Genomic DNA, 18,309 nt, shown 5'->3' with positions numbered 1-18,309 from the left:
CAAATAATCGTCACCGGTGGTGGCCGTGAGCGGGAATCGAACTCGGTTCGCCGGGTTGGTAGCGCAGCGTAGCGTTAAGCACTACACCCACCGCTCCTCACACACCACACACGCACAGACACACACACAGACACACGCAGACACACACAGACAGACACAGACAGACACACACACACACAGACACACAGGCAGCACGCTAAGCACTACACTACCGCTCCCCACACACCACACACGCACACACACAGACACACACACAGACACACGCAGACACACACAGACAGACACACACACACAGACACAGACAGCACGCTAAGCACTACACTACTGTTCCCCCTACACAACACACGCGCGCGCGTCCATAGGTACACATACACGCGCTTGCTGCAGACACACACGACTTTAAGGGTGCGTAAGGCAGTAAACGACTGAAAAAATAAAGCGGCAATGCTGTGCGAGGAACGCCTTAGACCAGCAACACATTTGTGTAATGCGAGCGTAAACACACAAACACATACAAACACATACACACACATACACACAAACACATACACACACATACACACACATACATACACACAGACATACACATACACACAAACACACACATACATGCACACAAACACATACACAATACACACATACATGCAGACACAGACAGACACATAACACACATACATACACACACATACATACACAAAAACACATACACACACATACATAGACACACACATACATACACACAAACACATGCACACACGTACATACACACATACATAGAGACACGCAGACATACACATAAAGACATAAAAAAAACCCACATACATACACACACACATACACACAAACACATACATACACATACATACACACATACATAGAGACACACAGACATACACATAAACACAAACACACATACACATGACCCGGCTTCGCCCGGGACTTGGATCCACGATGCCCCGCCGCCTTTGTCTCCCCAGTGACGATGTTCACACACGACAGCAGTTACGCTTTTGAGGCTGAGTGGACCTAGGGGAGGGCCAGGTCCGTTTCAAATAATCGTCAGCGGTGGTGGGCGTGAGTTGGAATCGAACTGGGGTCGCTCAAGCAGCTTAATGACTGTTTGTACAAAGAACATATAAAGAATCGATTATAATAACCAGGCTACAGTCCACATTAAAGACTGCCAGTACACGCAGTCAGCTTCATAAGCAGGCTAGAGTGTACATGATAGAGTGGCAGTACGCTCACCAAGCTTAATAAGCAGGCTACAGTGTACATGATAGACTGGCAGTACGCTCACCCAGCTTAATGAGTATTTGTACAGTGAACATTAAAGTAATCGATTGTTGGCGCGTTGGGTTTAAAAGTAATATTAATAGCACACATTGTGGTGGGGGTGTAGTGAAGAGTAGGAAAAACTTTGATGAATTTACCTCAGAGTGGCGTGGTGGGTGTCGAGGCCTAGTAGCGTGCAAAGCCTGCGGCCTCGCCTAAAATTGTCGGCTTGGAAGAGGCAGGGTACGGGTGGCGTTCCTTCCCCCCCCCCTAGCGCTCCAACAATACTGTGTAATGGCTATTATTTAATTAAATACGGAGCTTATGAAAGTGGCGAAGGCGTGGCTAGCCGTTGGCAGGGGCAACCGCCGTCCAATGAAACTGCAGCCCTTGGCGAAGGCGTGGCTAGCCGTTGCCAGGTCCAATGAAAGCGGCGAAGGCGTGGCTAGCCGTTGCCAGGGGCAACCGCCGTCCAATGAAAGTGCGTATGGGCCGAAATACACACACACACACACAGACAGACAGACATGAACGATTTTATATATATAGATAAGGGAGCAGTGGCACGGTGGGTAGCATGCTGGAGCCACAAACCCCGCGGTCCAAGATCGATTCCCGCTCACGGCCAAGAACAGTGGCGAATATATAAACCGGTCCTGGGCCTCCCCTAGGTCGACTCAGCCTTACATGAGTACCTGGTGTGATGTGTGAGACAAAGGCGGCCGGACGTGGTATTGGCCACCCACCACTTTGTGTACCGTGCTGGCCTTTGCCAACAGGACTTTCCCCAAAAGCCTGCTAAGATTGATACGGGGGACCAGTGTCTTTGTTGTCTATATGATTTAAACTGACATATTAACAAAACATACTCTCGTTTGCGACATCGGTATGGGGCTTTTTGTTTTAGTGGCTTCACGCAATGGGACCTATTAACCTCTCCGTAAGAGGCAATCTTGATGAGTCCAAGCATAAACAAGGCCTTAGTTTTCCAATAATCACCACCGTTTGAGCAATTCGGGGGCCAAAATCATCTATGACATTCGTAACACCAACATATAATATGACAGAAAGGTTGTTGTTTTATCCCCGTCGGATATATTGGTGGCTAGAACTGTTAGTAAGCACCTATTCAACTTAAGGTCATGGGATAGGCAAGCACCATGCATGCCTTGCCACCTTTGTCTCCCCATAGCTCATGTTTACATGCCCACCATCGGATGCAAATTTTAGGATGGTGCCAACATAACCTATATCATCAGGTGCAGAGGTAAATAGCGCGGCTGGAAATCGGTCAAAGCGGATTCTGTGAACCGAATGCAAGATTCACACTGCCCCAACACCGCCTTTCGCAATCAGCCGTGCGCACAAACCCATGCACACCTGAGAAGTGCATGTAACTGTGGTTAGCTGCAACATTATTGTTCAAGATACAATATTAATTTACAAACAACAGGCAGAATTACTGCGATATCAGTTTCCCATAACTTTGTGATTGAATTTCACGATGTTGTTGTATTGTTGTGATTCTACTCACAAATTAAAGATTACTCAAAATGTCAGGTGAGCAATTTTAATCATTGCAACTTTACGCTCTGTAACGTATGTCAGTTACACGATAAATAATTTAACTGTATTCTAAATCGATGAGCTCATATAATCACCACGCTGCCAATTACTCGGGAAAAAACAAAATAGCAAGGCACTCATGAAATGGTTCATAGCTGTTTATTGCCATATTTTAACATCTTGTGCTTCTTTTTTTATCCCATAAATATCTGATCAGGAAATAAATGATGACTTTTTTTTAAATGAGCAACGGGTAATCACGGTATAACGCTCGATAACAAAACAGACGACACGATTATCGTCCAATTATTATATTGCAGGATCGCCATGGCACAGCAACCCAAGTTGTACCCGATACGCAGAATAACAAAATAATAACAATAATAAACACAATTTGTAAAGCGCACTTCTTTCACCAATTGGATCTCGTTATATTGAGAACATGGAGGCACGGAGCCAGAGCTCAAAGTCCCTCATATATCAAACTGAACAGGTTAGAGTCTGAACAGGTGAGAGCCCTGAACAGGTGAGAGCCTGAACGGGTGAGAGTCTGAACGGGTGATAGCCTGGACAGTTGAGAGACTGAATGGGTGAGAGTCTGAACGGGTGATAGCCTGGACAGTTGAGAGACTGAATGGGTTAGAGTCTGAACGGGTGAGAGTCTGAACGGGTGATAGCCTGGACAGTTGAGAGTCTGAACGGGTGAGAGTCTGAACGGGTGATAGCCTGGACAGTTGAGAGACTGAATGGGTTAAAGTCTGAACGGGTGAGAGTCTGAACGGGTGATAGCCTGGACAGTTGAGAGTCTGAACGGGTGAGAGTCTGAACGGGTGATAGCCTGGACAGTTGAGAGTCTGAATGGGTGATAGCCTGGACAGTTGAGAGACTGAACGGGTGATAGCCTGAACGGGTGATAGCCTGGACAGTTGAGAGACTGAACAGGTGAGAGCCCTGAACAGGTGAGAGCCTGAACGGGTGAGAGTCTGAACGGGTGATAGCCTGGACAGTTGAGAGTCTGAACGGGTGATAGCCTGGACAGTTGAGAGACTGAACGGGTGATAGCCTGAACGGGTGATAGCCTGGACAGTTGAGAGACTGAACAGGTGAGAGCCCTGAACAGGTGAGAGCCTGAACGGGTGAGAGTCTGAACGGGTGATAGCCTGGACAGTTGAGAGACTGAACGGGTGATAGCCTGAACGGGTGATAGCCTGGACAGTTGAGAGACTGAACAGGTGAGAGCCCTGAACAGGTGAGAGCCTGAACGGGTGAGAGTCTGAACGGGTGATAGCCTGGACAGTTGAGAGTCTGAACGGGTGATAGCCTGGACAGTTGAGAGACTGAACGGGTGATAGCCTGAACGGGTGATAGCCTGGACAGTTGAGAGACTGAACAGGTGAGAGCCCTGAACAGGTGAGAGCCTGAACGGGTGAGAGTCTGAACGGGTGATAGCCTGGACAGTTGAGAGTCTGAACGGGTGATAGCCTGGACAGTTGAGAGACTGAACGGGTGATAGCCTGAACGGGTGATAGCCTGGACAGTTGAGAGACTGAACAGGTGAGAGCCCTGAACAGGTGAGAGCCTGAACGGGTGAGAGTCTGAACGGGTGATAGCCTGGACAGTTGAGAGACTGAACGGGTGATAGCCTGAACGGGTGATAGCCTGGACAGTTGAGAGACTGAACAGGTGAGAGCCCTGAACAGGTGAGAGCCTGAACGGGTGAGAGTCTGAACGTGTGATAGCCTGGACAGTTGAGAGACTGAACAGTTGAGAAACTGAACAGTTGAGAGACTGAACAGGTGAGAGCCCTGAACAGGTGAGAGCCTGAACGGGTGAGAGTCTGAACGGGTGATAGCCTGGACAGTTGAGAGACTGAACGGGTGAGAGCCTGAATGGGTGATTGCCTGGACAGGTGAGGGCGTGAACAGGTGAGAGCCTGAACAGGTGAAAGCCTAGACAGGTGAGAGCCTAAACTAGTCTGAACCTGGATGGGTGGCAGCCTCAATGGGTGGAAGCCTCGAGCTGCTGCTTGAAGGTGGATGGCGCGTGGATGCTTTGAATGCTCAAGTCGGGGAGAGTTCTACGTGACTGGTGCAGCTCGCGGAGAAATGTCGCTTAGCCAAGTTCAATTCTGGTTTTGGGTCCGATGAGCAAGTTGCGAGATGAACTCCGTAGAAATCGGCGGTCGGCTTTGGCCATTGGAGTGAGAGGGGTTGAGAGGTATGGCGTGAATACGTGAATTACCTTTCGGCCAACACATTGTTGGCCAGCCGCCTCTTACGTAGGTCAGAAAGCTTTGAGGGCGTAAATGTCTTACAGACTGGCAAAGCGGAACTCCTAATTTTAGCTCGTGTGGTCAGTGTAAACAACATCGCTGGGCATACTCACAGGAGTGCTTTGATCAGTAGCGAATGTCTAAGTTGGTCACGCTAATTTTAGGCTGTGGGAATATCCAGTACAGTTGCGCTTGTCAACTGTGACGGTTCACCAATATCGGTCACATTTGCGTGAGCAACGTTGAATAACTGGCATCGGGGTAGTTAATGCACATTCCACTACGGTCGTGCCGTTGAGTACGAGTTTAAACAATTCGATTCTATTTCTGCGCATGGCGACATGTTCAGGAGCTGAACGCGAGCCACGAGACAGTTCTTAAGTCTAGTTGTGTTATTCCTCCATTGAAGTAGCAGTCGTTTACTACGTGGTGGTTTACTCTGTGGTGGTCTACCGCGTGGTGGTTTACTAAGTGGTGGTCTACTAAGTGGTGGTCTACTAAGTGGTGGTCTACCGCGTGGTGGTCTACTAAGTGGTGGTCTACTAAGTGGTGGTCTACTAAGTGGTGGTCTACCGCGTGGTGGTCTACTAAGTGGTGGTCTACCAGTGTGGTGGTGTACCACGTGGTGGTTTAGGTTGTAGGGCCACATTCATACTGTGGACTGAAACAATTGGAATGCTTCTCCCCATTCGCCACCACCTCCGTTCACCACCCATGTCCACCCAGCAGTGTGAAGTACGGTACAGCCACGGGCTGTCAATCGGCAGGTTCCACGTGCAGTGGGTTAAAGTGTGGCTACTTCGAAGACGTCCGGCCAACGTGGAAGAGTAAGCCAAGGAGCTCCCTCTAGTGGAAGGCCCCTTCTGCCAGCAGTGGCATTAGTGAAATTTACAGGACTGCACCTTTACATTTGTAATTACTGCTATATTAAGAGGGTAAAATACACAATGTAGTTTGTTTATTCATTGATACGTCTGTTGTTGTTTTTTATCTGCTCCGTAATCCTTTTTTCATATATTTTATCCGTATAAAAGTGTACCCTTTGTTTCAGAGCTTTTGGGGTGTCGGGTTATGGTGTCTCACAGACTTCATTGTGTGCAGTGAAACCCCGAACCAGCTGGGCGACAACCAAAGTCTCGATGCTTAGTGAAGCTTTCCTGGATAAAATAAGGATTAAAATTAATAGTATTAACAACTTAGCAACCGTTAAATAAGAAAAAAAAACACATTCTTCCCATACTTAAATATGTAATAGATTGTTTTTCACGAGGGTTCTTGTTTTGGATGATTGGTGACCCGCCGAACGAATATTCCGGTTCCCGAACGAATACATTAGGAGGTCGCACTCAAAATACACAAAGCGCTTGCCACAAATTAAGCACAACACCTTACTGATCTCGTCAAGGAGCATAAACCATCACAGGAACTCCGGTCATCCTCGCAGCAGCAGCTTTTGGCCAGCCATCGAACAAAGACGGTCACTGCATTGTGCCCTTTCAGATGCGTTTCTGCGGCCGTCTGGAACGCTCTTCCTTTCGATATTAGGAAGCCAGTGCAGTTATGCACTTTTATATCTAGACTAGCTGTACTACCCGGCTTCGCCCGGGACTTGTATCTACCACGGCCGGCCGCCTTTGTCTCCCCAGTGGCGATGTTAATACGCTACAGCAGTTACTCGTTTGAGGCAGAGTCGACCTAGGGGAGGTTCAAATAATCGTCACCGGTGGTGGCCGTGAGCGGGAATCGAACTGGGTTTGCCGTGTTGGTAGCGCAGCGTAGCGTTAAGCACTACACCCACCGCTCCTCACACACCACACACGCACACACACAGACACACACACAGACACACAGACACAGACACAGGCAGCACGCTAAGCACTACACTACCGTTCCCCCTACACAACACACGCGCGCGCGTCCATAGGTACACATACACGCGCTTGCTGCAGACACACACGACTTTCAGGGTGCGTACGGCAGTAAACGACTGAAATAATAAAGCGGCAATGCTGTGTAAGGAACGCCTTAGACCCGCATTACACATTTGTGTAATGCGAACACACACCACGACATACCACACACTACAGACACAGATCAGACATAAAACATACAAAACACCACATACATACACACACAACATACACACATACACATGATCACCTGCATACGACACACAGACATACATAACACATACACACGACCCGCGCTTAGCCCGGACTTGGATCTACCGCCCGGCGCCTTTGTCTCCCCAGTGCCGATGTTAATACGCAACACCAGTTACTCGTTTGAGGCTGAGTCGACCTAGGGGAGGTTCAAAATAATCGTCACCGGTGGTGGCCGTGAGCGGAACGAACGCTGTCGCCGGGTGTAGCGCAGGTACGTAAGCACTACACCCACGCTCCTCACACAACAACAGCACAGACACACACACAGAACAACACAGACACCGCGACACACACAGACAGAACAGACAGACACACACACACACAGGACAAACAGGACAGCACGCAAGCACTACAACTATCGCTCCCACACACCACAAACGCACACACAACAGAACAAAACACAGACACACACACACAGACACAGACAGCACGCTAAGCACTACACTACCGTTCCCCCTACACAACACACGCGCGCGCGTCCATAGGAACACATACACGCGCTTGCTGCAGACACACACGACTTTCAGGGTGCGCACGGCAGTAAACGACTGCAATAATAAAGCGGCAATGCTGTGCGAGGAACGCCTTAGACCCGCATACACATTTGTGTAATGCGAGCGTAAACACACAAAGACATACAAACACATACACACACACATACACACAAACACATACACACACATACACACACATACATACACACAGACATACACATACACACAACACACACATACATACACACAAACACATACACAATACACACAGACATACATGCAGACACAGACAGACACATAACACACATACATACACACAGATACATACACAAAAACACATACACACACATACATAGACACACACATACATACACACAAAGACATGCACACACGTACATACACACATACATAGAGACACGCAGACATACACATAAAGACATAAAAAAACCCACATACATACACACACACATACACACAAACACATACATACACATACATACACACATACATAGAGACACACAGACATACACATAAACACAAACACACATACACATGACCCGGCTTCGCCCGGGACTTGGATCCACGATGCCCCGCCGCCTTTGTCTCCCCAGTGACGATGTTCACACACGACAGCAGTTACGCGTTTGAGGCTGAGTGGACCTAGGGGAGGGCCAGGTCCGTTTCAAATAATCGTCAGCGGTGGTGGGCGTGAGTTGGAATCGAACTGGGGTCGCTCAAGCAGCTTAATGACTGTTTGTACAAAGAACATATAAAGAATCGATTATAATAACCAGGCAAGAGTCCACATTATAGACTAGACTGCCAGTACACGCAGTCAGCTTCATAAGCAGGCTAGAGTGTACATGATAGAGTGGCAGTACGCTCACCGAGCTTAATAAGCAGGCTACAGTGTACATGATAGAGTGGCAGTACGCTCACCCAGCTTAATGAGTATTTGTACAGTGAACATTAAAGTAATCGATTGTTGGCGCGTTGGGTTTAAAAGTAATATTAATAGCACACATTGTGGTGGGGGTGTAGTGAAGAGTAGGAAAAACTTTGATGAATTTACCTCAGAGTGGCGTGGTGGGTGTCGAGGCCTAGTAGCGTGCAAAGCCTGCGGCCTCGCCTAAAATTGTCGGCTTGGAAGAGGCAGGGTACGGGTGGCGTTCCTTCCCCCCCCCCTCAGCGCTCCAACAATACTGTGTAATGGCTATTATTTAATTAAATACGGAGCTTATGAAAGTGGCGAAGGCGTGGCTAGCCGTTGGCAGGGGCAACCTGCCGTCCAATGAAACTGCAGCCCTTGGCGAAGGCGTCGCTAGCCGTTGCCAGGTCCAATGAAAGCGGCGAAGGCGTGGCTAGCCGTTGCCAGGGGCAACCGCCGTCCAATGAAAGTGCGTATGGGCCGAAATACACACACACACACAGACAGACAGACAGACATGAACGATTTTATATATATAGATTGAAACTTATTTCTTCAAGACTGCTTTTTGTGTTTAGTTTGTTGTCCTTCCCCCGCAGCTCTGATTAGCGCGGCTGGCTACGTACGGTGTGAAAGAAATTGAACATATGTATATACCTACATACGGCACCACAACGTGGCTCGGGCAGGGCTATTCACTGTAAGGGAATGAGAACCAATGTCCGAGAATAATGACGTGGGAGTGGAATCCAAGGTAGGGAATGCGTCTGACCTGCCGGGGAGACGGAGCGATGAATTATCTTCCGTGTGCAGCCGTTTAAATGAGCACTGAATGTTGATTCTGGTGCATAGCTCGCTGGCGTTGAACTATTCCGCACCTGCCAATTGCCAAGGTTGGCTACGTACGGTGTGAAAGAAGTTCAACATTCGTGAATCTATAGGACCTTTTTTTTGCCAGTATCAAAATCTATGAAAATAGATAGATATCTATTGCCTTGCATATGTGTAACCAACACACGTCTCTCAATCAGTATATATTTGGTTTTTGAACACCTCAGCACCTGTTTTATTGCCAGAAAGGCTAAAGCCTCTTCTCGTATTATTGACGCTGAATTTACACTCCCCCAGAAGGCCGTGCAGCTGACGGGATGTGTCAAAAATGTGCCCTTATTTTTCGCACGTTGACGGAGGATTTGCCTGAACGAGTCCAAACAAGCGCCGCTCAAATGAAACACCGTTGGTCAGATGCGCCGGTCACACCGCGGTGAGGTCCGTTCGTTCGGCGGCCCGTCACATCGCCGCGCCGGTTCACTCTGCCTCCGTTGTTGGGCTCCCGCCCCACCCGCCCCGCCGCAGACTCGATGCACATCGAGGACGTGGAGGGCGTGCAGAAGCTGCAGGACGTCCTGCACGAGGCCCTGCAGGAGCTCCAGGGCAGCCAGCACGCCGAGGACCCGCGGCGCGCCGGCAAGCTGCTCATGACGCTGCCGCTGCTGCGGCAGACGGCGACGCGCGCCGTGCAGCACTTCTACTCCGTCAAGCTGGAGGGCAAGGTGCCCATGCACAAACTATTCCTGGAGATGCTGGAGGCCAAGGTGTGACCCCCACCTCCCCCCCCCCCGCCCCCGCCGCCCCCCCCCCCCCACCACCTGCCCGACAACAACGACAGCAGCAAACAACAACAACAACAACAATACGCACGCCTTTGTCTCGACACTGGAGGAGAAGAAGAAAAAAACAAGCTGCTGTGCACGTGCGTGTATGTACGTGTGTATGTATAGACTGCGCGTCGCACATACGCGTGTCCACGTTTGTATCGTTAACAATGTATACCTGTGTGTTGGTACACACAAACGCACACGCAGCACACGCGTAAGGTGTGGTGAATAACGAAAAGCAACGGTATATGTAATCGCGTTTCAGGTCTTCCAGCGGAAATAACAATAATCAAAGATTACAAACTCGTTGAACATATATATATAAATTGACATTCTTGGGATGCTTAGTCCGCTGTTAATGAAATTAAGGTTCTTTGAGTCACCAAAGTGGCTGATGTGGTAATGGAACAGCGCAAGCGTCGATCAAGCCCGAGGAATATCTCCCGTAGCAGTGGACATCCTGCGAAATGCCGAGAGCCGCCCCCTTGGGATCGTCGCGCTGAAAGAGCTTCCTCATCTGGACTGGTGATGAAGAAGAAAAAGAAGAAAACAAAACAACTGATGCGAGGAACTTATTTGTCCGTAAGATCCACGATCGGATCTGACATTTTACAGATCCGTGAAGAAGTTGGAAGGGGGTCGGGGTGGGGGCTGTTTGCTGTCGGCCGTGACCTTTTGAACCCGGACCTACAACAGGAGGCACACATGTCACCGTTTTGTAACACTCCGCCAAGAAAGGTGTTGGCACGTTTCAGTCGTCCCCGTTACCAAGTGAACACTACTCTTCTGTCAAAGAATAAGACGAGAATCGTAATAATAATGGGGGAGGGAAAAAATGTGACAGGAATACCAATAGGAACAAAACAAATCGAGGGCTTTTTCTGAGCCACAATGTTGATTGCAGATCAGAGGTCGCAACCGGATACCCGATACCCGTACCCTACCCGATACCCGGCTACCCGTACTCGGCCGGGTACGGGTACGGGTAGCCGTTTGCGACCCTGGTGCGGCCGGGTACGGGTAAGGAATCAAAACCCGTTAGCGACCTCTGTTGCAGATTAATCCAGCAAGCCCTTTGTGAACATCTGAAATTAAATAACTTACGATCCACATGTGCTTCACTCGCACGTCAAAGTCTCGCCATGGCTCCAAGAAAAGCACACGAGCTGACACAAAATACGTTTGCAATTAATTAGCGAAATGACACGTGACCCTTTTGTCCTCGGAGAATGATACGTTCAACTTTAAATACACACGTATATATACCTTCAAACTAATCTTTATACGCAATATGGTTGGTTATAAAACTAAAAAGTTTTCATGTAAATATTACCAAAAATATTTACCGTTATTATGATATTCGATTTGAAATTGTCCCATCGTTGCCGGTTTTGTGGTACACTTGAATCGAGTAAGTCCAGTTGTGAATTTACACACAAAAATTGCTTATAGTAGAAACTCCCATTCCACCACTGTTTAGGCCACTGTGCGATTCCGGATCACAATTGGTTGTATGCCTTACATGGCACTTGTTTTAGTTTTTAATTTGGTTCAATTAACTATTTTGTGTATGTTTTGTTTATGGAGAGAGCACACGTTGATTTATATATATATACGAGGGGTGGTACAGAACGTCCTGAGCCTAACATACACACAAAGGACATCATCCAATAAGAGCCACCCTCGATAACAAATGCACGTTTCATATCGTCTCCTAAAGACGCTTTTATTCCCTCCGTAAACAACGTTTCAGGTTTCTCTGTACAGTCTCCATTCAGCTCGTCGTGATCACAATCATCATCATCATCATCACCATCATCGTCATCGTCAAGCATCCTTATCATCATCGCTGTCGTAAGTGTCACCCTCACAGTCATCGCTATCATCACCACCATCGGCATCGTGTGGCAGTCGGTGGGTGCCGGGTCCGGTGAATAGCGAGGCAGCTCCTCGAATGGGCGATCCTTGATGGCAGCCGTTGTTGACGCTCTCTCGGCGTGTGCTGAGGCACTGTCCTGCAGAAGCCAAGGAGGTTTTCTGTCATTGACTCTTACAGCCGATCAAAGCGAGCACGCGTCACAGTTGCGGCCTGTGATCATCCACGCGCGCGGAAATAAGTCAATACGCACCGCACATTTGGAACTCTGAAGCACGGCGCTTATGATCTTGCCTGCATAGCACTCCGACTTGAATATCGTGAGCATTGGAGAGATTGAGTTGGGGCCTGCGGTTGTTGCCGACCGTCATAGTGGGAGAATGGGCACCGCTGCATAGACTTGTAAATCCAGGACTCCTCACCGGTAATAAGTCACCGCTTAAACTCGGTCCAGTCTGCCTTCATTAAGTCAGGATTGTCACGGCAAGTTGTCAGTTGTGTCCGTTTGTTGGCCAAGTGCCAGCGTTCTGGAGACCCAAAGTGCACACATCCTGATCGTGCCCAAGTGATGGTGCCAGATCTTTTCCACTGATCCCACACTATTGCCCAAAGCAACCATCGAACAAATGCGGCCACCGCATCGCGTGCTTTCAGATGCGCTTCTGCGGCCGCCTGGAACGCTCTTCCTTCCGATGTTAGGAAACCACTGGAGCTATGCACTTTTAAATAATCTAGATTGAAAATTTCATTGTTTAGAACTGCTTTTTGTGTTTAGTTTGTTGTCCTTCCCCCGCACCTAACGATTAGCACGTTTGGCAATGTACGGTGCGAAAGAAGTTTAACATACATACACACAAAGTGTCAGCTGACTGGGCAACAGTAGCACAGTGATGGTCTTCCAAAAACCATGTCATGGTGTTTCCCTCCTTTCCTGCATTCACAACCTGCTCCTGACCCGGGGTCAACTTCGCTGAGTCCGTCTGCCTTCGCAACATTCGGCTGCCCACCTCTTTAACTTTCGGGACGGTCTCAGTTTTCAACTCGTTGGCCGCATAAACTGCAACACGGCAATGCGGCCACACGTTTCAACTCCCCAAAGTGGTGTCATCGACAAGGCCGAGGGTATCGTACGTGCACTGCGGTAGTCACGTGACACGCAATCAAGGCATTGCGGGAGTTGTGTTCTGTTTGCGTATATGACGGTGAGCACACGTGACTTTGGGCCAGCGTTGACATGTGGTTAAAACCACTGGCCCAACGTTTCACGTTTGCCGGGCTTTTACCCATCCACCTTTAAAAATGCATTTGTAAGTTGAATTTGGTCCAATGGTCTCTGGAGGCAATATATTTTATCCGATAGCACAATGCATTATTTTCTTTTGCATACATCATCGTCTACTTGCTGATTAATCAAGCATACGTAGGGAACAAAGCGAGCTAATATATTGGCGCTTTCAGTATCCTCAGCGTGGACTATAAGTAGCCACAACATCAATGATCTCTTTTATATCCTTTTGGTATTCGGCTCAAAAATATTTGGACCACCCTTGTTCAATACTTGAGAGGTGGACACGAAAATGGAGATTGCACAGATCAAGTCTAACTATACGGTTATCATGGTATTTGTTATAGAGCAGTACAAATATATAGCATAAATCACTTGTCACAATAAAAGTCCACTGTGAAAAAAAATCAAGAGGTGAAAAACTATGGAACGAATAAACGGAAAATGAAATGCGTTCAGACGCACACAGCACTCGCAAATTGTCTGTTGGCATGAATACCGTGACATGTGGCTCTGTAAACTCATCGTGCAGTGGCAAAGGCGACCTTTGACACTAATTTTGGACCGCACAAACTTTTCCAACCACTTTTCTTGAGTGGACATTCGGCGCACACAAACGTGAATTAATTTCCAGGGCTCTTACCAGTTTCTATGAGCTGCCGCATGTGTGTGGGTGGCCGGGTGACTCGTGGTGCTAAATTGCTTTTGTTCAATTCAGGGACATTGAGCCGGCACTTCTGAAATGATGGTAGAAAGTTGTTTTCGATATATGTGCCCCTGCCATGGGAATGTGGAATTTTCAACCATCGGATCAAGTCTATTGTTGTGGAATGAGCAGCTTTACGAAATTAGAGGGAGATTGGAGCGTTTATATACACATCGACGAACACGAGCCGTTGGCAGACAATACCATACATCAAGTCCAGTTGGAAGTTATTGGAGTGCCAGCATGGAGACATTGGGAAGCCAAATACCGTTGCCTATTTTTCATTCTGATGTAGCAGGGCTGACTCCAACAATGGAATGAACTTTGCTCCAAGTCAGATGCCTTTACCAATATTGGTTTGCAACGTACCTCTATTCCCTCTAACCGGCAGAAGACAAAAAAAAACACTTTCACCCCATGTGTTACATTTAATTGTGGTCGACAAAGGTCACACAGAGACTCATTTGGTTAAAACCCCTCTCGCTCTCTATCGATCATGTATTTCATGAAGTCTCTTGCTTTTTAATTTTGTACATGTGTTCATATGAGCACACACCGGAAAACTTGATTTGTGGCATTGGAAATTTGTGTTGGGGGTGACAATTGTTGTTTATTTTATAATAATTTAAATGGGTTTGTTTTATTTACAATGAATGTGACAAAGCAAATGGAAGATCTTTATTTAACGTTGAATATTGTAATATATTGTATTTATTTATATTTATTTGGTGATGTCTCTTAAGAATATAATGGGGTTTTCTCCTGCCAGATAGGTCATACACAGTCACTCATAATTGGCCTTGGACCGAGTGAGAATCATTAAAAAACACGTCCTCTATTATTATTATGTTTTAAGACTTCATTTTTAGCATGGTGGTAAAAACAAGTATGATCCACTTTTTAAATTGCCTGTTTCGGCCTAGTGCTGTTAGCGAGTGCTTTTACCCGAAGTGTTATGGTGACACTTCGCAACAGATGTGCACAGATATGTATTCCATCCCATGACAAGACAAAGCCCCCCGTGTAGCCTTAACAGGCCGTGGGGTCAAGTGCTGTTAGCGAAGGCCGTCACGGCACACGAGGGTGGTGGGTGGCCAGCGTCGTGCCCGACCGCCTTTGTCTCCCCAGTGGCCTGTGTTTACCCGACATGCCAGGCACTCATTTGAGGCTGAGTGGACCTTAGCGAAGGCCCAGGACCGGTTCAGATAATCGTCACTGGGTGTTGGCCGTGAGTGGGACTGGAACTCTGGTCACCGGGTTCGTAGCGCAGCGCGATAACCGCTACACCACCACTTGGATGTACGAACGAACGCTCGCATGCATGCACACACACATGTCTGCAAAATCATTTTCATTTGAGAGTTGTTTTGCCCTCATCTGGATACAAATCTGGAAGTATTCGGCTCTCTCAATTAGCACTGCTTGAGTGTGACAGGCTTCTGACTCCTTCCTTTTCTGCTCTCTGTAAGCAAAGCTCCAAAGCTCGTTTCTGGACAAAGAATATGTTATGCGAACAAAAGGCAAAAATACTCTACCTTTGATTTAGACTATTCATGAGGGTTTTTTTGTTATTGTGCATTTTAACAGCATACCTTGGGATCGTGCAGATATCGGTCAGCGAGTGAAAATAATTCCCTTTCAATTGGAACATTGTCCACACCACTTTGAGAAATGATCTCGTAAAATTCTGTTTACGTTTCTGTCGTTGCAACATTTTACGAGATAGCATCATGCGAATGAAAAGTAGACTTGCTGTATCCGCAAAGCTAGGTGAAAAGAGAAAACAATTTACACTCAACGGAAAGCTCAACTGATGGAAAGTTCCACACGCTAAACGTGGACGCTGTTTTTCCGAGATGACATACACCCCAGCACGTGCAGCATTACAGGTGTAATGTCCGTACCAAAAAGTGTCCCCGTATTGTTAGCAATATCAAGGTTTTATTTCACCATTTTTGGAAGTTCATTTAACAGCGTGGAAGTACGTACAAAAAATGTTCGTTGTTGCCTGGTGGCTCTGGACGTTTGCGTGAGCATGAAGACATCTAACGCCGGTTCCTATGCACTCGTCTGTCCACTTCCTGAATACAGCTGCCACTAATTGTAATCGGTCAAGGGACACAGCACTAAAGCCCTGCAACATGTGTGCGCGTGTGTTTATGTGACACACGCGATGTATTTATAGGTGTGTTTGTGAATGTATATATGCACGTTTGCGTGTCCACATACTGTGTGTACGTTTATGCATGCACAGTATGTGTTTATATATATGATCTATACCCTTGTGTACATATTCACACACATGCATATACATATGGCAATGTTTATACGTTAACGCTTGTGTGCGTGCATGTGTGTCAAGTGGGGAGCGGTAGTGCAGTGGTTAGCGCGCTGCGCTACGAATCAGGTGACCCAAGTTGGATTCCTGCTCACGGCCAACACGAGTGACGACTATCTTAACCGGTCCTGGGCCTCCGCTAGGTCGACTCAGCCTCAAATGAGTACCTGGTGCGATGTGTAAACATCGCCACTGAGGAGACAAAGGCGGCCGGGCGTGGTGCTCGCTAACAGCACTTGCCCCTACAGTCTTGTAAGTCAATACGGGGGATCTTTGTCTTTGTGTGTAAACACACGCACACACATGCACACACACACGTGCAAGAGCACACACATACACGATTGTATAACATTTGAATGCCACATGAGAGACAAACATGATTACGGGGATTTTTTTTATATTCCATGACGTTTTACCAGGCCTCAGTTCTGCTTTCAAGTTTGCCAGCAGAAGAGATTTGGCCATAGGATTTGCCTTTTTTGTTGCTTTTCTGTCACAGCTGGATTCCAACTGGCCGTAATGTCTCTTTAAAGTGAATAGATTATCGTGATAGTGCCCGGGCAACGCTCCACTTCAAGTGAGACTCGCAAAGCAGTATGGATATTTTGCACCCACGGGATAATTGATCGCATCATTTGCCACAGCTTCCCTTTACGGCAGAGCAATATTTGCGCGTCTAAAATTATACTGATAATAATGACAGTGTTTGCTGTTAATGATCCGTTGTCATCATCACCATCACCACAATAAAACGTGTATCGTTAAAGAATAGGCTACGTGGGCCGGTACTAATGTAGAGAAATTTAGGCAATTTATACTGGTTTTTTTCTTTTTCGGTAAAGTCACGTAGGTTAAAAAAATAAAATAAATGATTTAATTTAGTTGTTTCCATTTATTTAATTTTTTACCTACGTGACTTTACCGAAAAAAAACAATGAGTATGAATCCTTGCAGTCACGGAAGCTTCAAATCTAGAATTAATTTATACGGTGTCAACTGACAAGTATGGGTATCATTTTTGTCTTCCTATCACAGTGCTGTACACAAATGTGCGTGATGTCGATGTTTTTTTAACACTTCGACAATGTTACGTGACTTTTCTTTTTGTACGACGGAAGTCTGATTTACGAGATTTTACAGAATTGATTTTTTGTTTTTTGGGGAGGGACACTGGATTTTTATTCCATTGAGGTGAGTTGTCAAGAAAGCAGCAACGAGTCTTTGATCTGGCTGGCTCAGTAGGCCTTTGTTTTCTCGCTGTCGATGATGTGGGCTAGGCCGTGTACGTTTCAGGACTTTAAAACACAAATGCCTACAGATGTGTGGACAGTAAACTTTCACAACCGTTACTTGCAGCCCCTGTAACCACAACGACATGAAGAGCCCCAAACAATATTTAAGGATTGTTGAATAATGTTGTATTTTTTTTATATATATATTGGTTGCTATTTTATATTACTGTTATTTCATTTGGAGAATAAATTATATATATTGGGGAAATAAATTATTGTTTTATTTTTTAAACATGGGGCGAGGTCAAGTTCTAGCTAAGTACGTTACGCGGATTTTATTTAATAATCGGGAATAAATGAAATATGGGTTTATGAAAAAGGTCGCTTTATTTAGATGATTATGCAGATTGAATTGATAGTTGTTATCAGTGATATATACCTACCTAGAAGAAAATAAGACACTACTTATTCAATAATTTCTATGCACATTTGACCGAAACTTGTTCTACTTCAA

The 18,309-nt window shown here is 46.8% G+C and overlaps 1 protein-coding gene across 1 annotated transcript in view; it reads left to right on the top strand.

The window, feature by feature from the left end:
* Positions 1-10,301, top strand: part of LOC133360020 (estrogen-related receptor gamma-like) — a 305,356-nt gene extending 295,055 nt beyond the window's left edge. The window contains 1 exon segment of the mRNA XM_061578583.1: positions 10,057-10,301. Coding sequence (XP_061434567.1) covers positions 10,057-10,301 — 245 coding nt within the window.
* The last annotated feature ends 8,008 nt before the right edge of the window (positions 10,302-18,309 follow it).

Source organism: Lethenteron reissneri, chromosome 8 (assembly GCF_015708825.2).
Source record: "Lethenteron reissneri isolate LAM-NWPU_2019-01 chromosome 8, ASM1570882v1, whole genome shotgun sequence".
Classification (NCBI taxonomy): Eukaryota; Metazoa; Chordata; class Hyperoartia; order Petromyzontiformes; family Petromyzontidae; genus Lethenteron; species Lethenteron reissneri.
The sequence above is the reverse complement of the archived record's forward strand: the minus strand, read 5'-3'. Positions and strand labels throughout refer to the sequence as shown.